The 24,515-nt window shown below is 45.8% G+C and overlaps 1 protein-coding gene across 1 annotated transcript in view; it reads left to right on the top strand.

Annotated features, from left to right (window-relative positions):
- Positions 1-24,515, top strand: part of LOC149370574 (MAM and LDL-receptor class A domain-containing protein 1-like) — a 126,066-nt gene that overhangs the window by 69,333 nt on the left and 32,218 nt on the right. Inside the window, exons 9-10 of the mRNA XM_089578006.1 lie at positions 16,606-16,638; positions 21,679-21,813. Of these exons, the coding sequence (XP_089434132.1) occupies positions 16,606-16,638; positions 21,679-21,813 (168 nt within the window). The remainder of the gene's footprint in view (positions 1-16,605; positions 16,639-21,678; positions 21,814-24,515) is intronic.

A 24,515-nucleotide genomic window follows, 5' to 3' on the forward strand; every position in this document is an offset into this window, starting at 1 on the left:
GTAACAAGAGCAGGCAGGAAGAAGGAGGCAGCGAGAATTATAAACTGGAATAAAGACAGGGAGTGCAGCACCGAAAAGAGAGGCACAGTGTTGATAATTATGAGGTATAAGCGAAAACGCTTTAGGAGGACGCGGAAACTAACACCAAGAAGGTGAAGACATCAAAAGACATTTCGACCATTGACCCGCATTTCCTGCATCTGTTAGAAGCAAGTACCGGTGTCACAACTAGGCGGAGGAGGCACAAGCTTAACAGGAAACTAAAGGAAAAAAATAGCAGAGCTCATGGAGCACACGGAGGAGTATGCCTCGAATTTGGCCAAGGCTTAAATGGCACTACCCATAACGCTGTTTCAATGACCGACATAACCTCAAGATAACCTAATATTGGGATGCCTGATAGACCCTGGAAAGAGCAAAACAGAGCACAAAGCAAATCTGTTGAACTCCATACACAACTTCAAGCAGAGCGAAAGGAAGCGCATGGCGGAGCTTGAAAGGAGGTACAGTCTTTGTCAAAAGTAACCAGGCTGCATGGTTTGCTTCTAGCTTGTATAGTGGAGCCCTTGTGGCTTTCCTAAAGATCAAAACGTGTTGGAAGGTAAGAAGACCCCCAGTCCTTACCTTCAACGACCAATTAAGCTTCAAAGAAGCTGTAAGGGCTCCACTGTACGAGCTAGAAGCAAACCATGCAGCCTGGTTACTTTTGACAAAGACTGTACATAACATCGGAGGGTGTCGGTCTGGAAATCGAAGGCTACACACAGAAACAGGAAATGGACAAACTTGGCGGTTAGTGCCGACTTCGTGGGCATGGGAAGGAATATCTGCCTCGGCGGAGTTCTGGCGACCATCAAAATGCTTGTTAACTTGGACGACAAGTCGTTGGAGGTTATCATGGACTTTGACAAACCCTGGTCCGAAGGAAAAATTTCTGAGGAAGGGAAAACGGCAGAACTTCTGTTGATCTCGTGAGCTGGAAAAATAGAATCTTACTTTTTCTAAATTCCCAGCGGCTGCGGAGCAGCTGACCAAGGCGGCGTTCAGATTTGTGACGCAGCGGAGGGTGCTAAGAATCTCTGGCTACGGACAGGCCACCATTGGAAACTGAACCTGGCAACGATTAACGCTAGAACCTTATAATAATAATGATAATAATAATAATAATAATAATAATAATAATAATAATAATAATAATAATAATAATAATAATAATAAACACCTTTATTTACAGAGAACAAAATACAATCTTTAAGACAAGTCTGCCCAAGCCATAAAGGCTTGTAGGGCAGTACTCGGCAGTCGATGAAGGACAGATATATTAAACAATAGGCGTTAAAAAGCAAGCAAACAATAATAAACCGCAATACCTAAGGCAAACAAGAACAAATAAACAGTTTTGGTTACCGACATATGTGTGTTTAAGAAGTTTTTTAATTGAGACAACGAAGAAACTGAAAAGATTGAATCAGGCAGAGAATTAAACATTTCTGGTATGTAATAATTACGAGTGAAGTGGCCAGAGTGAGTGTAGCAGCGAGGTACCGTAAAACGGGGATGATGTCGAAAAGAACGAACAGGAATGAAAGGCACCAAAAATTTACCCTCCCAAAAGTGAGCGCGAATGACTACATGATAGAAGAGGGCATCAAAAGAGGGCAGCTGTAAAAGCGAAAACAAATTGCAGACAGGTGAAGCATTTGTGTTGTATGCCACGGATCGAAGGATTTTCTTTAGTATCGCATTTAATTTCTTTCGCCAAGTCTTTGAGCAATGATAATCAACAGTGACTCCATATCTGAGAATACCATAAATGAGAGCATGGGCAATAAGCTTGCGAGTCTGAAAAGGTAATAAATAACGAACATTGTATAGTACACATGATAAACCACGAAGGTTGTTGCATACTAGGGTAAGATGACTGTTCCAAGACATATCACTGTAAAAAAGTGAGGCTAGCTAAGCACTGCTGTTGGGGGAATTAGCGGGTGTTAAATGGGATGTCATAGGGCTCAGTAAGGTTAAGAGGCGCATACAGGCGCATACAGATGAGGCGCATACAGTACTAAAGGGCGGGCACATACTGTGTTAACGTAGGTTAGCAGAGAGACGACAACTAGGTGTGGCATATCTCATCAATCAGGATACTGCTGGTAACATAGAAGAGTTTTATAGTATTAACGAGAGGGTGGCAGCTATCCCAATTAGGCTTAATAAACGGTAGAAACTGAATGTGGTGCAGGCCTACGTGCCTACATCAAGCCACGATGACCAGGTCGTTGAATGCTTCTATAAAGATGTGGGATCAGCAATGACCGAAGTAAAATCCTAGCGACTTCAGTGCGACTTCAGTGCGAAGGTAGGCAAGAAGCAGGCTGGAGACCAAGCAGTAGGCGACTATGGGATAGGCTCTAGGAATAGCAGGGGAGAGTTATTAGCAGCGTTCGCAGATAGAAATAATTTACGAATCATGAGTACCTTCTTCCGCAAACGAGCAAACAGGAAGTGGGCGTGGAAGAGCCCCAATGATGAGACTAGAAATGAAATAGACTTCGTACTGTGCGCTCACCGTGGCATCGTAGAGGATGTGGAGGTCCTCGAAAAGGTGCGCTGTAGTGACCACAGAATGGCAAGGTCTCGTATTAACTAAGATTTGAAGAGGGAATGGAGGAAACTAGAGAAGCGGAAGGCTATTAACGAGAAAGTGTTAAGAGGGAAAGTAGATGAATTCAGGATTTCTCGGCAGAACAGATTTTCTGCTTTAACAGAAGAAGACCACCTAATGTTGAAACATTGAACAATAATCTCACAGCTATTCTTACGGAGTGTGCCGCACAAGTAGGTGGAAGGATGGTTCGACAGGATACCGGCAAGCTGTCTCAGGAGACTAAAGATCTGAATAAGAAGCGCCAAAGCATGAGGATGTCTAACTGCACAGATAGAACAGAACTGGCAGAGCTATCGAAGTTTATAAATAAGCGCAAGATAGCAGACATAAAGAAGTTTAACGCGGACAAAATCAACCATTCTCTAAAGAACGGAGGTAGACTAAAAACAGGAAGGAAAAAACTAGGTATAGGTAAAAACCAGATGTACGCCCTAAGAGACAAAGATGCAATGTCATTAGCAATATGGATACGATAGTTAAAGTAGCGTAAGAGTTTTCTGCTAATCTATGCGGTAGTGAATATAATCAGAACGTGACTGAGACAGCCAGTCGAGTACTGCAATAGGACATCCCGCACGTAACGAAGTAGGGAGTAAAGAAAGCCTTAGGAGCAATGAAAAGGGGAAAAGCGGCTGGTGAGGATCAGATAACAGCGGATTTGTTGAAGAACGCAGGAGAAATTGAGCTAGAAAAACTTGCCACACTGTATACGTAATGCCTTGTGACCTCGAGCGTACTAGGAGCTTGGAAGAACGCTAACATTATCTTAATTCATAAGAAAGGAGACGTCAAGGACGAAGAATTACAGACCGATCAGCTTATTGTCTGTTACCTACAAGGTATTTAGAAAGGTAATCGCTAATAGGGTCAGGACAACCTTAGACCAGGCAGTCTTTCGTAAATGATATGCCACAATAGATCATACTCACGCTATCAATCGGATGATAGAGAAATGCACAGAATATGACCAGCCTCTAATATAGCGTTCGTTAATTACGACAAAGCATTCGACTCAGTAGAAATCTTAGCAGTCATGCAGGGATTGCGGAATCAGGGTGTCGAAGAGTGTTACGTGAAAATATTGGAAGATATTTATAACGATTGCACAGCTCTATAGTCCTCCATTAAGTCAGCAATAAAATTCCAATAAGGAAACGTGTTAGGCAGGGAGACACAATCTCGCCAATGCTGTTCACCGCCTATTTACAGGAAGTATTCCGGGGCCTGAAATGGAAACGGTTTGGGATTAGAGTTAGTAGAGAGTACCTAAGGAATTGGTGACTCGCTGATGACATTTCCTGGCTAAGTCACTCAGGGCATGAACCGAAAATCATGACCGATGCGTTTCGCAGGCAGAGCAGAACGGTGGGGCTAAAAATTAAGATACATAAAACCAAAGTAATGTTAAACAGCCCAAGAAGGAAAGAGCAGTTGGCAATTGGTGGTGAGGTGCTGGAAGTAGTCAGAGAATATGTCTACTTAGGGCAGGTAGTGACCGTTGATCCGGATCATGAGAAGGAAACAACTTGAAGAATAAGAATCAGGTGGAGTGCATGTGGCAGGTCCTCTGAGATCATGAATGGCAGTTTGCCAATATACCTCAAGAGAACAGTCTACAACAGATGTGTCTTACTAGTACTTACCTATAGGGAAGAAGCGTGAAGGCTAACAAAGAGGGTTCAGCTTAAAGGGATACTGAGGCGGTTTTCGAATCAGCCAATTTTTTAGGGTTTTGAAGTAGTGTCATTGCTAATCGTGCCTATGAAATTATTTTTTCGATTTTGGCTAAAACAGCGCCGCAATCACCAATTTAATAGCGATGTTTAAATCTCCCGTACCCCGCGCGAGCGCAGGACAGGAGAACAGCGGTGAGGGAAACCTCGTCCATGTCGGCCAACGTGACGTCACGTTGAGGAGTCGGCGATACTTCAGCGCACCCGGGCGAGCTTTCAGCGCGCGTTGTTTCTCGTGCTGCATGCGTTGTTCCTCGTACTGCGTGCGTTGTGACGTATACAAAGCGTGTCAGCCGACCTTGAGAATCATGTTGAACACGAGGCACTACTCTGCGTTCGTGTCGACGAAGAACGACGGCCGCGACTGTGTCGTCTTGCACTGTTTTCCGCCATAAGCTCGCAGCGCAAGCGCTCGCTGCTGTGACGAAGAATTCAAGCCGATCAAAGCAAGCGTACTCCCCCCGAAGCACTTTCGTAAGTGCGGCTACATGCAGGGCTTGTCCCTAATGTGATCTCTAGAGATTTGTGTCGAAAAGGCGCGGCTTAACCATGCTGCAGTTCCTCCGATTTTCTCGCGCACGAGAGGCGTGTCACCATACCGAAAAAGCGCTTCTCTATAAGTGGGAACATGTTCACTTAGCCCCTGAAGGAAACTTATAGAGGCTTAAGCATATGCCGCTCTCCTCAGCTTAGGTGATGGCCAGACCACCTGAGGCGTGCTCAGCAAGGCTCGGTTAGTGATTTTATACTCGGTTCGACGTGTCCAAGCAAGGAAGCCAAGCAAAGTGCAATAAAGCAAAGCAAGCAAGCATCGAAGCTCTTCATATGCGGCATCTCGTTTAATCGTAGCTAAGCGATTAAAATGAAACCGTTCGACGTTCTTATTTCGTATGCAAATTTCAGAGAGAAATGAATGTCAATTAAGTTTCTGCAAAAAAACACCACGTTTCGCAACCTTATACAGGATCTTCATCAAGCTGTGGCAGCGGGCGAGTTGCAGCTAGCTCGGCTTTTAAATACACATACAATTGGCCACCACTTCACTGAACCTAAACTGCAAATCTAGGAAGGGCGAACGTTTCCGAGGAAGCGGTTAATATTTTCTGACATCTGTTGAACGCGCCACGAGTGAAGCAGCAGCGTTGTGTGCGTATTTGGCTTGGTTTCGAGCGCACAGTGATTGCGTCACTATCCTGTGGTCGCATGCCTCGCAGTGCTGGACCACTGCGGTTCGCTCATTTTGACATCAACTTTGGGCTCCTTCATCGTTTCCTTGAAATACTTTCTTGCCCCGACCTACAACGCCGGGTACTGAGAACAGGATTTTTTCTACACAGCGCTTTGGGCCTTTTCTTTAGGATGACGCTCTTTCGGGCTGGCCAGGAGGCGTCCAGTGGTGGTAATTGACTTGAGTATTGTTCGCACCTCTTCCTTTCCGAGAATACCAGCCGAGGTTGTACTGGCACCTTTTACGCATGGTCTCCATACTCGTCTTTCATGCTAGCGTATGCTTGTACTAGGAGTAGAATTTTTTGCGTGTGTCGTTTTTGGGTTTAGGTGATACGTGGAATGAACAAACTGTAGTATACTTTTCTTTGGAGGTAGTACAAAACTATTCGCCATATTCGCTTTTACAAAACCATGGAAAGTTCCGATCTCAACGCAGCGCCGGATCCGCATCGGCAGCTTCTCCAGTCCTCAAAGTGTCGTCACGACCTCTCTTGACCGATCACGGGCGGCGGCGCGCCGCACGGTGTGCCCCGCAGCACAGGCCGCATATTTCTGCTAAAAAAGGCAATTCGCGTTTGTTTTTGCCTTAGTTGGATGCGATATTCCAGTATACAGCATGAAAAACTATGGGTAGCCGCTGCCATCCTGATTTTCAAAAAAAGTGCTTCAGTCTCCCTTTAAGCCACGGACAACGCAGCGGGCTATGGAAAGTGAAATGATAGGTGTAACGTTAAGGGACGGAAAGCGAGAAGAGTGGGTGAGAGAACAAGTGCGGGTTAATGACATCATACTCAAAATCAAAGAGAAGAAATGGGCTTGGGCAGGCCATGTAATGCGAAGGCACTGTAATAGCTGGTCCCAAAGGGTAACAGAATGAATTTCGATATATGACAAGTGTAGCAAGGGGCGGCAGAATGTTAGAGGGGCGGATTAGATTAAGAAGTTTATGGGGATATGGTGGCCACCGCTGGCAAAGGACAGGGTTAACTGGAGAGACAAGGAAAAGGCTTTTGCTCTGCAGTGGGCGTAGTCAGGCTGATGATTACGATGATGATGATTGCTGTATCAACAGCACCTTTATGTCCGTCAATAGCAGCCTCTAGGTTGTACTGTACTGCTCTCGCGTTTCATGTTTCTCGCTGCATGATCACGGTTTCGACGAATATTTATATTCCGGTTTGAGTGGGTCGTTTTGTGTGGCAGCATCGTCAACTCGAAGGTGAATCGCGTCACTACAAGGCTATTTTTTATCCCGACAACGTCATTGTGGAGTGACATTTCCTTGCTTCGTCGGCAGTCGGAGATGTTGTTTCGATGGCAAGCAGCCTCACCTCCAAGGATCGGTGTTAGTTTCCCCTACGGGGGCTGAGGACCTCCCTCGAACAACCGCTGCGTTTTGCTGGGACCTGGCAGAGTAAAGTATGGTGCGCGCGGCGCTGTCGAATGGTACAGACATCTCGATGATGCATACTCACCTCGGTGCGAGTGCTCGTCGATCTTCTGTTCTCGTTAGCGAGGGTGTGGTCGTGGAGGATAAATTGAGGATCCACGAAGCCGTATTGTTCTGTAGGACCAGTTCCGACGAAAAGGACGAGTTCGCAACAATAGAACAGAGCGGCGGCAGCTGATCAGCGGTCATCAAGATGTGTGCTTTCCAGGGCGTGCTTCACTGCTGCATTTATAGACGGGCAGGTAGTCGCGGAGGATTTTCGTAAACAGTCGTGGCCTAGTGGTTTGAGCGCCCGTCTCGGCTGCGGGAGGTGGGTGGTTCGAAACCCACCGCCCGGCACCCACCGGTCAAAAGGGTACAAACGTCCCCCGGCCTGGCGCTCGGCTCTCTTTAGGGGTGTACGTTTGGGAGAAGCAAAAAAAAAACATTTTCGTAAACCTTGCCCTCCTGGGGCAAGGTTGTCTTTGGCTGCGAACATCTGCGGTGTGAGTCACAGAGCGCGGTTCACATGTACCCTTCGTCTGTTCCACCTCTCCATCTCCATTTGCAGATGCCGGGGTGTGAGGCTTTCCCTTCGATGGCCACCTTCGGCGGAGCTTTTCGCGAACGACTCCGCGGTTAACCATCCGGAGCTGTAGTTGTTAGTCGTCCTAGTGCCCGGATAATTATCTAACAAGACATGCTACTGCTTGCTTACTGCAAGCTTGGGTGTCTAGGATCCTCTAGATGCTGGATGCTTCATTGATGACTTCGGCAAGTTTTCTGTCATTTGCGTATGATGCCACCGAAAAGATGCTTTTTGATGCTTGTGATCAAATGCTTGACCCTGTTTTCTATACGCTTCGCTAGAAAAGGTTCGTCATTTGTTCCTTAATGCAGCCACATTCTGACTCTGATGCGGAATGCGAGAGTGCAAGAGGGCCCCGGTTCGTTCTTTCCGTGAGATGCTTGTAAATATCTTCAAAACATAACTTTCAAATGCGTTTCAAGTCGCGAAAGAAGTTGCATGGTTTCTGTGACAGGTCCAGGCAGTTTTTTGTGGTTCGAAAAAAAAAATATTTCAATTTCGCCAGATCAGCTCAACTGTTGAAAGCAGCTACTCGATCATACTCGTAAATTCACTCTTCTGGATCTTCGCGAACAATGCAGTTGAAAGTTGGAGGCTTACGGGAAATGTAAAGAATGTCTGAGGATGGTATAGTAGTCTATTTTGACGTAGTAGTTGCTTCATTTTGCAGCCGTGCCTACTTTGATGGCACCATGCATTGATGCCGGCGGCTTGCTTGGGGCACTGGCGATAGCTCCTCCGGAGTCAAAACAAGCCGGCTTTTCTCATGATTTCAGGGGTGCGTCCAGAACATGAACGGCTAGTCCCCACATCTTCATCAGATGCCACCCATGGCGTTGACAGTCCGTCAGTCAGAAGTAAAGCTAAAGGCTTTCAAAAAAAGACTTTTAAGAGCAGAAATGCCGCTGCTGCCAGCCACACTCTGCTTAAAGCTGAAGAAAAGCTTTCAAAATAACGCGAAGTAATCGCCTACGAAAATCTTGAAAAGCGTAGAACCAATTGCGCGCGGCTGAATACGTTGCAGATGAATATGGCAACATCTCTTGTCATACACAATGTGGTCAAGCCGCGTGCTGGCGGCTTTGTGCCTGAGAAGATAAACATCGCAGAGCTTTGCAGAAATATGCTCAAGCTCAGCATTATCAACACCGTATCTACTATCACCGTATCTATCAACACCGTATCTATCTCAGCATTATCAACGACGTATCTACGACGTATCTACGACGTGAAGGCAATCTCTATAGAGGAAAGAGGCGCGTTTTTCCCATAATGTGCTTTAGTTGCTATTGCTCGAGCACATTAGCTCCATAGAGCTCAGGATCTACTCCCAAAGCTATAACTCTTGCGAAAACCTGCCCGCGCAGAGATGATGAAGCAGGAATAGAGGTTTGGATTTCACATCTTCTTACTTGAAATTTGGGTTCAAGATAACTTTTTGTAAACCACTGATCGAAGTTGCCTTTCGTCATTGTCGCATATAATGACTTTTAACCTAAATTGTGCTTAGATACAGAGGTTTAAAATTAGAATTAATACATGCAAGATACATAAATACTTATGCGCAAAACAATGTGTCAGTGGTGTATTTGATATACTCATATCAATAAACTGTTAAAGGTCGTGGGAAAATAATTCACTGTAAGCGAGAACATTAAAGTCAGTCAGTTTACGAGAAGTACTCGTCGTTCATCTTTCAGTTATGTGTCTCTATGCATGCCTTGTGTTTGTAGCGGCTCAGATGCTAAGCACAAACAATTGGGTAGATGATCGAGGTTGTTAGATGGGCAGCCATTTAGCTAGGGTGTCTTGGGAGTGGGGGGCGATTTCTTAGACTCACCCGCACTGCTAACGCAATGAACTGCTAGCGAACTTCATCTACAATGCAGCCTGTGGAGCCCTGGTGTTGTGCCAGGCTTGTATGATGCAGTAAAGCTCTCACTAACTTTGCTGAGCTTATGCAGTGACTCAGCATTTTCAATAGTTTGGCCTTCACGCTGTGAAACTTTCGTTTGCCGTGCACAGCTGTCCAGGATGCGAAGGTCTCGTTGTACTGCAATCAAACCTTTGCTTCTATGAAGACCCCACAATATTCCACTGAGCTGCTCGAAACTTACTGGAGGACAGCGGTCGTGCCCCTGAAGCCAGCCACAAACTGCCAGCTGGTTGTGAATGTTACAAGAGGACCTGAGGGACAAGGTTATATGGCCATTCACGCTATTAAAGTCATCACAGCGCCGAAAGGTATGGCACATGCACACCATAAAATGATGTGAAATGTTCATTGACGAGTTACTTCGTATAGTACTTGTATTTAAAAGGCTCTATTTAATCGTCTGTGCATTTATGTAATAATACGGACGGCACTGAGCTACTAGATAGCAAATATGCCACTGAGAGAACGCGTAAACAAAGCAATCAGGATACGTTTTTTTTTGTTTACAAGTATTCGGCCGCACTCCAGAACAGGATGCGTTTTTGTTTTCTGCAGCATTTGAAAATATTTTCTGACTTAACGCGACTTAACGCAAGCATAGGTCGAACGTTAGTTTAGTAAAAAAACGTCCGCATCGATCAATTAATTTCTGTAAATTAATGAAGAGAGTGGTGCTTCTTTTGTGTTCTAGAGTACGAAATAAGTACTTTTGCCGAAAAAGCCTGTTTCGTAGTTTTTTTTATAGTTGTGTAATGCATTCAACAGGTAAATCTTGAAGCCGACGAGTTCGTGCATTTTTTTCCCTGTGACTCTCTGTGCATGCCACAGAGAGTATTAAAATAATCTTAGGTGATCCTTGGTGGATCGTTTGAATGGGTTAGCATTTTTTGTTGCTGCTGATTCTGTTGTAGCTCTAACGTGAGTGCATTACAGGCTAGCGTTAATTGCGAAATTTACTTACACATTCGATGGGACTTGCAACGAAACTGACCTCACATAGGTTGCATTCATTTGACACGAAGTTCGTAGTAGATGAACTGCTCATTATCCGATTAGAATTGCGAAGTCTGAAGAAAGCGGCGTTGCTGTCTTGAAAACGTTCGTTAAGCGCGTCGACTTCCTTAAAGGAGACCATATCTCGGCACTTCCCAAGCTTTCCTGAGAGGTCATACATGTGCTCGTCGCCGAGGCACTCGGTGCTTAGAAGCAGCATGAAGAGCACAATTTAACTAATGCGGTTAAAACGTTCACGGTAATTGGTTGCAGGTCGCCTAGTTTCGTCATCATCATCACATTTTTCGCGCCTTGAAAGTGCATGTACTTGGCGTGAAACGATTTTGACAGTGTGTGAGTTTGCGATGGCCGCGGCATCATCCGTACTTGCGAATTCATCCCAGGCTAAATCGTGTCCGGCCATCTGTACATTAACAACGCGTTGCTAAATATTCACATGTGTCTAATCGTGCGGGCGTTAAACAGCGTGTTCAGTCGTTCTATGGCACGCAAACCGTGCTTTACAGAAGCAAAGCTAGGTCCACACTGCAGTCAGTCTCATCTGCACGTACTTAGCACTTTCCACATCGGGGTGCAAAAATATTCGAACCAGACAGCCGCCATCAGCGGTGGGAACTGCTATCGGCATGCTGAATTTGGCAGTGATGATAGGACACCTTGAGGGTGTGAATGAAGCCGATGTACGGTGGCTTGATCTGCACTTGGTACTAGGTGGTGACAAAAACACTGCGACCACAATTAGACGAGGTAGAAAAGATGCGTCGCAGTTTTGAATCATGAGCAGCAGTTAGTTTTTTTATGTACTGTTCGAAACCAACAGGCTCTTCGGTGAGCAAATTGTGCATAATCCCAATCGCCGGACTGAAACTTGTACGTGGTTGTAAGGTCGCTGAACGACAATAAAAACTCATATATTATGGCGGCCTTTGTGTTCGACACGTAGCGGCCGAAAACAGGTCCCGAAGCATCGCAGCTCGCGAAACTTGCCAATCACAAAGGACAGCCTCCGGTTGCAGACGTCTACCCTCGTGCTCTGAAGGACGTTCACCTAAAAACTTTCAGTTCCTTTCACCAACCGATGTGTCGGGTTTCAAGGCTGTGCGCTTGTGTCTGTAGCATTTAGTATCCCTGTGCCGTTTCGTCTGCACTGTCTCTTTTCTGTAGAAATTTTTTTCCGGAGGCGAGGGTCACGAGGGCTCTGAGACTCTCTCCAATCTGCACGCTTAAAGGAAGCCCAAGTTTTTTTTTTTTTCACTGCCGGGCCTTGTTTTCAGTGCCTCCTCGTTCTTTCTAGCTGAGCTACGAGACCCAGGTCGTCGTTGTGTCTGAGATGCTGTGCTATTAACCTATTACATGTTTTGACAGTAGCCCTACCCTCGTTCGTAATAAGCGAGCGTTCCTTATAAATGCAGCCGTTAACTGCATTCATAAATGCAGCTGTATGACGAATTAATAATTCCCTACTTTACATGGATAAATAGGATAGCTGGGAGTCTTCATAGCACTCCTGCTGCAGTAGTGCAGCGGTCAAGCGATCAGCCACTGCCGCGGCTTGTGAAACCCAGATTGCACTTCCTGAGCTACCTCTTGCAACCAAGCATTCATTTACTGCCACCTGCCGGGTGGGGGGAGAGGGGGGGGGGTGTAGTTTGCTCACAATCGGGTGGGCTAGTTGCGACCTGCCATGCAGCAGCTTATTACGGCTTCATAAAGTTCGCACCGCACCACGCGTGGTGGCGGTCGCACTACCCCTTGCACAGGCCATTCTAATGCTAACGCATTTGAAAATACAGGCGTGAGTTCGATTCTAATAGACGCCCCTTGAGACCTATTCGTAGGCGTCCTTGGCTGACGATTGTAACCGCTGCGCATCTTGGCAATTCCAGATGTCTTAGACATTTACCCAAAGCGAAGCCTCCGCCCTCTGTGCAAGGCTGCATGTGATGTTTCTATTTTTGAATTCCCGCTTACCTAATTCGCTGCCGCTGAGCCGAAGTTTTACAGCTTTGTCAGAAGCATTTGTTATATTTTGTTGTAGTTTACTCTGCTACCAGTGCATGTCTAGACGCCAAAAAGAGAGCGCTTAGGATTGCCGCGTCACATGCGGATGAATTTCAGCGGGGTTTTCTACGCCCGTCCTATGTGGAGGGAGCGCCACGGAGCGTTTCTTTAAAAAAAAAATAATCCTGCGCTTGACAAAACAAAAAAAGATGCATAGTTGCTGTAATCAACCCAATAAGACCAATCTATCCGCTGTTTCTTTTTTTTTTTACTTTGGTACCCCGGCTCTGTGTAGAAATGTGCCTCGCGGGAGCCATTCCTTCTCGCACTGGTCGGTAAGAGCAACCTGCGACTCACAGAGCAACCTGCGTCTCCTACCGGTGGCTATGTTTGAAAGAGCCACATGCCAGTTGAGTGGCGCAACACTTAACTGCCTCTCGCTCCACTCAACCGCTAGTGGTATGAGGACTTGCCGCAATCTATCAATGTGCTAATCGCTGAGTAGCTGCGTAGACAGCAGCAGAAGGGGATTAGAAATGGAATAGACTGGCTAGTGAAGAAGCAGTGCTATCGTGTTCCCCCAGAATCAGCCGAATTCATGTCCCTTAATTTTGTTTGCTGATGTCCACGCCCAGTCGAACAATCAAACCTCACTGGGCACCCGTTCCGGCCGGCCGCCGTCAAGTTTGCAGTCTTTATTATATTTTTATTACACAGTACCACACTTTTTTTCCACTTCTCACTGTACAACCCAAGGTGGTAGAAATTTCCGGAGCCCTTCACTACGGCGTTCCTCATAGCCCGAGTTGCTTTGGTGCGTTAAAACCCCAATAAACCTAATAATACACTTTTTAGTATTACTTACATAAACAAGGGTTGGTGAGGCAGTCATGATGCATTTTTCTGTTCTGTTTAGAATGCTTTAAGCCCTCCAGAACGCGTCCGTCCGTGCCAAAAATTCCTTCCCATCGCCGTATCGATATTGTACAGTCGAAGCCTAACATATTGATGTTGTTGCGATTGCGAAATGGTTAGATATCTTCAAAAATGGGCACATGAAAGTGGAAAAACGTAACCTAAAAGCATGAATACGTTGCAAGAACGCTTTGACGGGCATTATAGAGTCAAGTTCCACTGTTCGATTGAAACGACAATTTGATATATACAGGGGCAATATATTCTTCGCGAGTGACTGTATTGTAGCAACATAGAGTAGTGAACGAGTTGGCAATGCATATTCAAAGAACGAAACCGCGCAAGTGAAAAGAAGAACTAGGAAAAAGAAAGACGTGACGAAGCGATGAACTAACAACAGAGAGTTTTTGCAGATAAAACACAGTTAAAACTCAGTTAAAATCTATCTGGGTGCACGAAGAGCTTTGCTACAAGGCTGAAGAAATTTTCTTTTTGCCCTGTCTTGCATTTCCCAACATGAGAATGTCTCGTTGTTTTCTGTCCTCTTCATCTCTCTTCTCGTTCTTCAGTCCTGTCCATGTTTGCGGTTATTCCTCCTCTCCAACATTTCAGACCAACTGGCCCAAAGCTTCCCCTTGTTGAACTTTATTTCTCCTACATTGGGCTCTTTTTTGTGTCATCATCCGTCCAGCAGCAAGTGTGGTTTCTGCGCTAGCCTTATCGCTCCAACTGAGTGCCGAGCAAGAACCTACGGCTATTTCCTTCGTTCTTCTATCTGCCCCCCGGACATCGAGAAAAAAAAAATACCGCTCGTCCTGTGTTCTTCTCGTTCTTCGGTCCTGTCGAAGTTCGCGGTTATTCCTCCTCTCCAAAATTGGCAAGGTAAGTAGTGTGAATTTCCAAATGCATTCAGTAAGTTGGTCCGCCATAGCACTGCTCTCACGGTAAACACGAACGTGCCTGCTTTTCCCGTGCCTGAGACCTCAGTATATCCAAAGGCACTCCCAAAGAAATCTAGCTTGTCTTCTCCAGCGTTCGGAATAATCTTACAAATCATCCGGGGGTGCACTGGACAAAGTTTGAAGAGCGCACAGAATATCTGGATGTCTACTGTACACTGTGAAGTTCGACAACACCAGGACATGGTCCACTTTGCAGACGCAGAGGGCGATGAGCAGAATCATCACAACGACCTTAAAAAGATCAAAGTCCAGGTGAAGAAAGGAGCTCTGTTTACAAGAATGAATTATATCTACATATAATAGTGGGTGATTTGGCCTCACATCTTGAAAGAACGAAAGTCGCTAATAAAACGACGGAGCAGGAAAAGAAAAGACACGACGCAAGCTCAAAACTAACTAAAAATAATAAGAATAAAAGATAACTATTTTCCTTATTGTTAACACAAAAAGGCATCCATCTTTTTCCAAAAACAGTATCGCGCGCTTTCTCAAGGCAACGGGCGACCTACTCACACGTGTGTGCTTCTTGGAAGATATGATTGACCTCTACTATTTCGCGCACAAATTGGTCTTTGTGGCGATACAGCACAACAGTGTTGACAAAATACGAAGTGCGCTAGCACGTTTTGCAATGTGTGACCAGTTTGGACGAATCAGATCCTCCCTGCACTTTTTCGTGTTTTCTCCCGCGTTTGATGAGACGCCTACCTTTGGCGCCCTCGTAGAGTGCAGGAAAGATAACGATAGCGCCACCGAAGAATGTCGCGGTGCGTCACGGCACTCTCTAGGTGCAGTGTAAAATAAGCGTGGTATACAGGATCCCGCTCTCCTATAATCATTTTCAAATGCGCCAAACAAGAGGTACCTGAACGAATGCCTGTCAGAACATAAAAAAACGTTGGGAGGATCCGGTTTGTCTAAACAGGAAACACATTGCAAAACCTGCCAGTGCACTCAGTATATCCGCAATACTGCTCTGGTTTATCGCCACAAAAAGCAACTTGTGCGGGAAATCATAGAGGCGCATCATATCTTCAAAAAACTTGACTCGTGTGTGAGCAGCACTTCTGTGGCCTTGATGAAGCTTGAGATATGACTTTTGGACCGGGAAGAACGCCGGTAGGTGTTTACGAGTCAGCAAATGCGTTATGGTTTCATGCTTCTATCTTTTGAAGATAGCGTGAGTTTGTGTGCGGTCTTGAGGTAGTTACATATATTTTTTTTTTCAATTAAACCGCTAGCTGTGAGTTCAGTGGTCGGATGCGTATTTCCTTTTCCTGATCCTTCCTTTTAATGGCTCTGTTTCGTTCTTTGAAGCTACGATACCATCTCGCCCACTACACAATGATGCCACAATTCATTTCTTGTAAACAGGGCTCCTTTCTTTATCGTGACCATGATTTTTTTAATCGCAGTGCGTTGACTCCGCTCATTTCCATCTGCGTCTACAGAGCCCGGACCATGCCGTAGTTGGGTAGAAGTTCCCAGAGCCCAATAGGCGCCCAATCTGCGGGCCTCTCAATCTTTAGCCAGGGCACCTCAGGCTGATTTGCATGATTGTTTCTTCCGAATGTTAGGAAAAAGCGAGATTTCTGAAAGAGTGCCTCTCGATGCACATGGGCTTCAGAAAGGGCAAGAGCAGGACGTGTATTTATCTTATGAGCACAGTGCTCTGGCGGACCTGCTTACTGAATGCCTTTTCAAATTTACACTACCTACTCTGCCGAGAAGAGAGAAGGAGATAAAAAAATTGGTTCTTCTGCTGGGAGCTGAAAGATTCGGCAAAAAAAAAAGAGTTTCCTTAGCTTTAGACCGAAGTTCGTGCACCCAGGACTAAGACAAGCTAATGAGTCCCTACTCTGCTAGTGAGCACAATTTGCCTTTCCTCCAACTTTTGCCACAGCTACCCCGCAGAAAACATAGTAACTTGTTTTTACAAATTCAGTCCCTCCAAACAAGTGTTTCTGTGGCCTAATCTGCCTTGTTTGAACTCAGCCGTCCGGTTAATTGCTCAAAAGAGTGGAGAAGCGCGCTACGGACGAGCAAACGTAAAGACGGCTGACTATAAGCTACTTGTACGGCTGGTGTACAACATTCTGTGGGATGACGAAATTTTTTTTCCTTTCAGCACTACAACCTGCACGGCAACCTGAACCAGCAAGTATGTCTGCCTCTAATTTTTTTTACGGTATCCTGTAAACATATTGTGCTTGACGCCCTGCCATCCTGAAATTTTTCGGCTTAACTACAGATCATCTCTGATCTCTGACGTCAGCAGGGTGGGGTGGGGCTGTTTTCGCTGGCTGGGGTGACAGGGGTAAAACTTCAGTGTGAAAATCACGCGTAGCATCTTTTGGAATACGTGGGAGCCAAAGTGTTCAATGCAGTTTTCTGGTTGACCAGTGCACTTATGATGTCCTTCCTGCGTGGTGAACAACCAAGTTCATCCTGGAACTGATTTTGAAAGTTTGAAGCGTTATTTAAAAGAAGGTGCATTTTTAAAATATCGCGATACGTGTGCGTAGAGGCGATTCCCGGCTTAGAGTACGAAACGAAAGCGCGGCCCGTTGAAACACATGTAATCGAAACTTTCTCACATATTTTTCACGTTTCACAGCGTACCCAGAAAGCCGGCTGTTTGTTAACCGTTGGCGAGTGGTTTAAAAAAGTAGAGTTTGCGAAAGTATCCTATAGCATTTCGAAGCTATCGTTTTGAAATGCCAATACATGCGTTTGTTGTGAAGGTCGATATACCCTAGATATACCCTAGCTAGAAAGACGTTTTGTCTCCAGGGTGTAGAACGTATGCGCAAGCTTCACATGTAGACGAAATGGTGCCGCGTGCGCTGCATTTGCTCACTAATGTAGTCGTTGAAACTAGACAAAATAATCTGAAAAAGCAACTCTCCAACGGCATTGCAAACGCACGAAACAGAACCGCTCACTGTAGCAGACGGCACCGCAGGTGATACCCCTGGGCCAATGCAACCTGTCTGCGTAATAACGGGGCTAGTCGTCTGCTGCCGGGCGCGGTTTGTTTATCGTGGTGTTTGAGGACTGTCCACAGTGCAAACATTGCTAGCGTTTAAACTGTAGTATTCGCGAGCAAAAGTAGCGTGGGCTGCAGAAATTTAAGCCTGCAGTAAAAACCTGCGCGAATCGGGGAAATACCCAGAGGATAGGGTTCCTTTTGCGGCATGACCGCGTTCACAATCCACATTTATTGCGGCATTCTAAAAAAATATATAGCTCGTAAATGATGTAGCATACCTTCCCACACTCTTCTTCGTCAAAACACTCGCCAACTGTTAGCAATCAGCCGCCTCTATGGGCACTCCGTTAAACAAAAGAAATATTTCTGTTTTATTACTTACATGTGTTCACATGGGCAGCGCTGCCGACCCGTACACCCAATGAGGAAATCACCCCGCTGCACTCATAAGGAAGTGGATTAAGAATATATGGCCTTGGAAATAAAGTTTAACACTTTCAGGCCCTCAGCGAAAACTAATACGTTTGGAATACATGGCGGGCTATTTAAATTGTATTTAAAACATATTTTGTAACCATGAATGCGCTAAAAATATGTAGGAAATTTGTTCTTGAAATTTCATGCCTGGCTTTCGAAATATATTCTTTCAATATGCCAAAATTACCTCACTTAAAGCACACTTCAAGCACTTTTTAAATACTTGAAAATATACGTATGCAGTTTTAGGATCATGTCAATGTATTAAAAGTGTGCTTTCGTAAACATGAAATTAATTCATTCGAAGTATATTTGAATTTTAAAAAAACGGGCAGTCCTATGAAGCGTATTTGCAATTTGGAGCACACTTCTAGCTGCCGTTGAACAGACGAATGCTCGAAGCCGCGTTTCGTGGAATGGCATTTGCGTGTTTTCAATGTATTTCAAGTGTACTTCCGTAAATACACAATTAATTCTTCCGAAGAATACTTAAGTTCTAACAAATGGGTAGTCCACATTAGCCTATTTTCAGCACACTTCAAGCTGCCGTTGACCAACCTAATGCTTCAAATCAAGTTTCGGGAAACCGCATTTGGGTGTTGGCACTGTGTATCAAGTGCACTTTCGGAAATACGCAATTAATCCGTCCAAAGTATACTTAAATTCGAACAAATGGGCAGTCAGCGCTAAAATGTTTGCATTACACTTCAAGCTGCAGTGGAACAATCTAGGGCTCAAAATGACGTTTTGGGGGGAACAGTGAAAACTCTCCTTTTCCTATCGCTCTTTCGTTTATGGTAACTTCTAGCAGGAAGCTAATTACCACTTCTTTACATTACGTGCGGAGAACATGGTAGCATTATACCGGCAAAGCCACCTTGTGTACTTCCGGGCCCGAACATGCCATCGAAAAGGACCCCGAGTGGGAAGGCCGACGGGCCTCCTTAGACGCCCGTGTATTGCTTGGTTGACAGTTCGACTCCTCACCAATGCCGGACTCAAGTTTCGACTAGCAATTAAATTTTAAATGCCCCCCCCCCCCCCCCACCTCGATTCGAAGGCCACCAGCACGGCAGTTCTGGGACAATATGCGGGCCCACAGTCTTTGCGCAAAAACGCCTCACCGAGCAAGATAGTGCATCGATCGTCTCTCGGTGGGTATATATAAAGTGTCGCCCAACACAGTCGTCGTTATCCATGAGTCCGATAGACTCCAGGGTTCAGAAACGTTCTAAGCAGTTCATGGTCTCACTCTCGGCCAATGATATGCGAAGGGCGATGGTTTGCATGCTCTGTGAGTCAACTATCTTTATTCCCACAGGTCCTTGAATGCACCACCCAAAGGCAGTCTCGACTGCTCGGAGTTTTCCATCTAGCTGCTTGCTTCTTCCAGTTACAAATTCCCATTAATGCTCTGCTCCTATGAGGAGGTCGATGTCACCTCTTTCGTTATCGCAGGTCCTGTCGGCCACAGCCAAAGGTCCAAGTAGTTTCTTGATCCTGTGTTCAGGGACCGGGATTCTTTGTTCTCATATGATGTCCGTCTCAAGAACTTCGATCTGTTGAATCTTCTTGTTTTGTGCGGTTAGCGACACCAGCACTCTGTTAAAGTCTCGTTCCGAGTGATGTCCACCGAACACGCCAATTTTTAACGTTTCTGTTTCAAGAACTCGACACCCGAGTTTTTCTGAGGCTCGCTTCGTAATGAATGCACGTTGGCTTCCGCCGTCAAAGAGAGCACGTAAGTATACCGCTTTCGTTTCACCGGCACACAACGCCGTTGCCGTTTGTAGCAGTACTTCTCGTTTGCGAGTTTCTTTCACTGTAGATTGCAAATTCACTGGGACTGTGGTCGCATCGGTTGCATTTGCTTTGACTTTCGGATGAGTAAATTCTGGGTCGCACATTGTTGTCGCATGCCGCCCTGCACAGTTACCGCATTTAATGCTGCTTCTGCACTCCTTAGAACGGTGATTTGGTTTCATGCAGCGGAAGCAGCGTCTTCCCAAACGTAGCATTTTCTTCTTTTCTTCTAACGAAATCCCAGCACGGCAGGCAGCGGATTCGTGATTATCCTCCTTGCAAAGAAAACAATGATCTGCTCTTGCTGACTGCTGCAGCACAGCAGCTGATGATTTATATTTCGTTCCGATGCTCTTATTGTAACTCCCAGTTGGGTTTTTTGGTTTCGCAACATAAAGCAAGCCAAGTATGGCACTTGTCGGACGACTTGTTGTTTGCTGCGCCCTTGTCGTCATCATTTGCTGAGCTATTCCTAGTAACACTTAGAAAACATTCGTATTGCAGGTTAAGCATCGGAACAAAAAATGTGAGCAAAATATGAAATTGATAAAATATGTTCAAAATGCTTTTGTAGCACATACTGTTTTTCGCTAAGGGGAACCTGTTCTAGGATGAATTTGTTGGTTGTTTACGAAGGCAGGCCATCATAGACGATCTGCAAAATGAGAAGCGTGCTTTGAAATATTTTGCTTCTATGCATTAATATGGAACCACATGCCGCGAACCTACCGCTTTGTTTTAAACACTATGTTGGTCTACAGACAGCAGTAGTCTCCCTGAGAAGTTCCTCACCTGCATCGCCTGCTTTACACACATCGGGCTACTGGCACAAAAGACATAGTTATAGCTATAATATTGAACAGTCTAGCGAGGTCCTATAATATAATATTCAACACCGAGGCGCTCGAAGTAGTAAGAGAATGTCTACTTAGGGCAGGTAGTGACCGCTGATCCGGTTCATTAGAGAGAAATGACTAGAACGATAAGATTGGCGTGGAGTGCACTTGACAGATTTTGTAGGGTCATGATTGGCAGTTTACCAATATCCCTCAAGAGAAAAGTATACAACAGCTGCATCTTACCGGTACTCACCTACGGGGCAGCCACGTGGAGGCTAGTGAAGAGGGTTCAGTTAAAGTTAAGGACAACGCAGAGAGCTATGGAAAGAAAAATTATAGGTGATAGATCGGAAGCGGCCGGAGTGGATAAGGCAACAAATGCAGGTTAATAATATCGTAGTCGAAATCAAGAGGAAGCAATGGACTTGGGCAGGACATGTAATGTGAACGCAAGATAACTGCTGGTCCTTAAGGGTAACGGAGTGGATTCCAAGAGAAAACAAGCGTAGCAGGGGGCGGCATAAAGTTAGGGGGGCGGATGAGATTAATAAGTTTGCGAGGACTCGGTAGGCGCAGCTGGCAAAGGCCAGCGTTAATTTGATAGAATGGAAGAGGCCATTGCCCTGCAGTGGGCGCAGCCATGTTGATGGTGATGATGATGACTAAGATAAGGATAGTTAGCGCCGCTGCACAGAGTGTGGAACCTCTGCTTCCTATTCTCCTTTATCTTCGCGCTCATTCGAGTACACTCACGCCACAGTACCTGAGAACGCATCTATAACAATTTTTGCAGTGAATAGAGCCCGGATTCTGTGAATAAGTGCGCGTATAAAGTGTGCGTATGCAAGTACCCCACATTGAAGTACGGCTAAGTCAAAATATCGTTCTGATTTCGCAATTTTGACTTACTGCTACTAGATACCATTTAAATCTGACTTGAGCGCTCTCATTCAGGTAGCGAGATCACACTCAGGCAGCAGATGCTTCATCTCAATCTACTCAGAGCGACACTGCACTATTTCTTATGGACCTCGAAGGTGGTGGTTTTGCAAGGATGACAAAATTTTTATTTCCTGTTTTTCTCCTTTAGCCGAGTACTCGTTCGAAGGAGGCACTTTCTCCGGCTGGCACACCGGCAGTGATTCTCTCAAATGGACACTCAACGACCCATTGAGAAATGTTCCCGAATTTCCTCGATTCGACCACACGCGGAGAATGTACAAAGGTAACCATTTTAGAAAACCAGTGATAAGTGGTCAGAGGTTTTGTTCGCGCTGTTTTTTGCCTAATGCATCACCAACTCGCCTGCTTAGCTATCCTGTTGATTTACCTTTTAGTGAGAGTTTCCAGTACTCTAATGTATAGCCTGAAGTAGAACCACCGAAGCAGAACCGAAATACTGCGGTGGCCTGAAAGTGGTCCGAGCGCACAAGCGAGAGGCAAAATCTTCCAATTTTACTAACGCATGCTTTACTTCATCTATATTTGCATGTATCACTGCCCTCCTCTTCTGTGCCATCGACAGGATGGGACATAGTGTGGCTAACAGGGCAAAGACAGCAAAAGGGTAGAAGCGCGGTGGTGGACTAGCTGTAATAACCCGCAAGTTCAGTCAGATAGTCTGTCGTGATGAGGCTTCATTCGAGTACTGTGCATCCGCCGTGATGAGCGCGCCGCGGCGGCTGTAGCAACTGCGTGGGCAACATCACTGCTGCGGTGCACTGCTTGTTAAGCACCGAAGTATCTGCGCAGCAACTTTTCAGAAAGTCCGCGGCGACGAAAAGGTGTCGAAACCGACACCAAGTCACCCAGCGCATAACAGAAGAACAGGCCTTCGGGGTTAAACTGACAACGTCACTTTAATATTCAGGGTGAATTCGTAGCAGTGACAATTGCCGCGCTTCCTCTGCACGCTGAACAAAGGTTTCTACGTCCAGGCCAGTGCACGAGTCGCAGTAGGGGATCGTCCAACATAGTGGTCACTTGAGACCAAAGACAAGCTGAAAGCAGGTCAGACGGGTTGTCTCCTGGAGGTAGGTATTGTACGCAAACGTCACGTACGGCAGGACTGTGCCGTGACTGAAGGTGACGCGCCGTAGCCCACCCATAGTCGGTGTGAGTCAGAGTCCCAACGGACTTGATTAAGCGGGCCGTGAAAGCTGTCCCCGGGTCAGTAAGAACTGCAGCGGGGCGTCATGATGCAAGACAACGTTGTTTACGAAGAACTGCGCTACTTCAGCAGCAGTGCCTTTGACAAGAGACATTGCCTCAGCGTACCGCGCCAGGTAGCCTGTCGCGACGACTATCTAAGCTTTCCAGACGATGATCTCGCGAAAGAACCAAGGAGGCTCATGCCCACTTGATAAAAATAGGTATTCGGTGGGTCGACGAGGTGAATCCTCCGAATTTCAATGGGTGAGACTTTCTACGTTGGCAGTCACGCAATGTTTTACGTAGGCCCGCACGGATGGGAGTAACCAGGGCCAATAGTGCCTTTATCTAATCTGTTCCAATGTATCGCTGACTCCAGGGTGGCATGCGGCTGGTGCACTATGGCAGGCACTGAAGATCGCGGCCTGCAACTGTGATAGAAAAACAAATAGTAACGCTTCTTTTTGTTGGTAAAAGTGCACTTTTAGAAATCTCGGACCAAAAAGTGAATGTGTGCATTCGACGAAAAAACCACGCGGAACGGGAGCGTTGATGTCTTTGAGGTAATCAATTAGTGGCGCTAACTCCGAGTCCGTACTGTGAAGCTGATGCAACAGCGACTAGAAAAGGAAAATAATCGGAAGTTTCTTAAGAATCTATTGGAGTAGGTCCGCGTCACAAACAATCGGCATCCTGATGCTTACGTCTCGATTTCTAGAAGACTTTTACGTCTCACTGTTGCAAGCATGAGCTACGTCTAGCCTATCTCCCTGAAGGATCTTTGAAGCCCGCCAGTCAGCTTAAAGAATATTGGTCGCTTACAACACTTCAGGGTCTCCCATAAAGGTGCGCTTAGAACTGGCTGATGGCCCATATTACCACAAGACAATCATTTTCAGTCGTAGAATAGTTGGGCTTGGAGAACGCAAGTGTTCGACTCGCATAACTAATGACTTGTTCTGCACCGTCTTGAAAGTGTATCAGTGCCGCAACAAGGCCAACATTGCTGGCATCACTGTGGACGCCCATTGCATTGTGTTCAAAGAAATGGTCGAGCCTCGGAGTACTTTGTAGACGGCTACAAATCTCCAGAAAAGCAGCCTCGTGTTCGATTCTCCACCGGAAAAGCGTGCCGTCCAGAGCTAGTCAGTTTAATGGTTCAGCGATTGTCGAGAAATCTTGAACAAAGCGTCTAAACAGAAGACCCCAAAACCGACGAATGCCCACCATGCGTTGTAACATAGCGGGCACTGTTGACATACCAAATGGGAATACTTTATACCCCTGTCAAGCACGCAAAATAAAGTGCACTTACGAAGAGTGTCACTTGCTGAAAGTGCACTCTAGCACAGCTAAACGTCGTAACATAAGTGCACTTGACAAAGTGCGCACTCATGTCGGAGTGCGTTCACAGAACGCACTTTGAGCGCTGAGTGCGTAGCCTCGCCAGCAGTGACTTCAAAGACACATACGTATAGTGCATAAAAAGTACTTACAATTTTATTTTACATGCTATAATACTGTTTTTAGAAAAAATTCGTTCGTTGTAGCTACAGGCAAAGCAGCAAAACAAAGGTACGAGGTCCGATGCAACAACGCTGCCCGCGGCCATCTTGTTTGTTGCCGCAATTCTGAATAGTCTTGACTGGTCTTGACTTTTCTTCTATTTCTATTTTTGTTCCTTCGTTAAAAACGGTCGAACCTTGTTTTATTTGTGCTATCACGTTAAGCAATAAATTATTTTGACACCTTTTTCTTTTCCATCGACCTCTTCAT

The sequence above is a fragment of the Amblyomma mixtum genome, chromosome 1 (genome assembly GCF_055824585.1).
Source record: "Amblyomma mixtum isolate Tamu chromosome 1, ASM5582458v1, whole genome shotgun sequence".
NCBI classification, from domain to species: Eukaryota; Metazoa; Arthropoda; class Arachnida; order Ixodida; family Ixodidae; genus Amblyomma; species Amblyomma mixtum.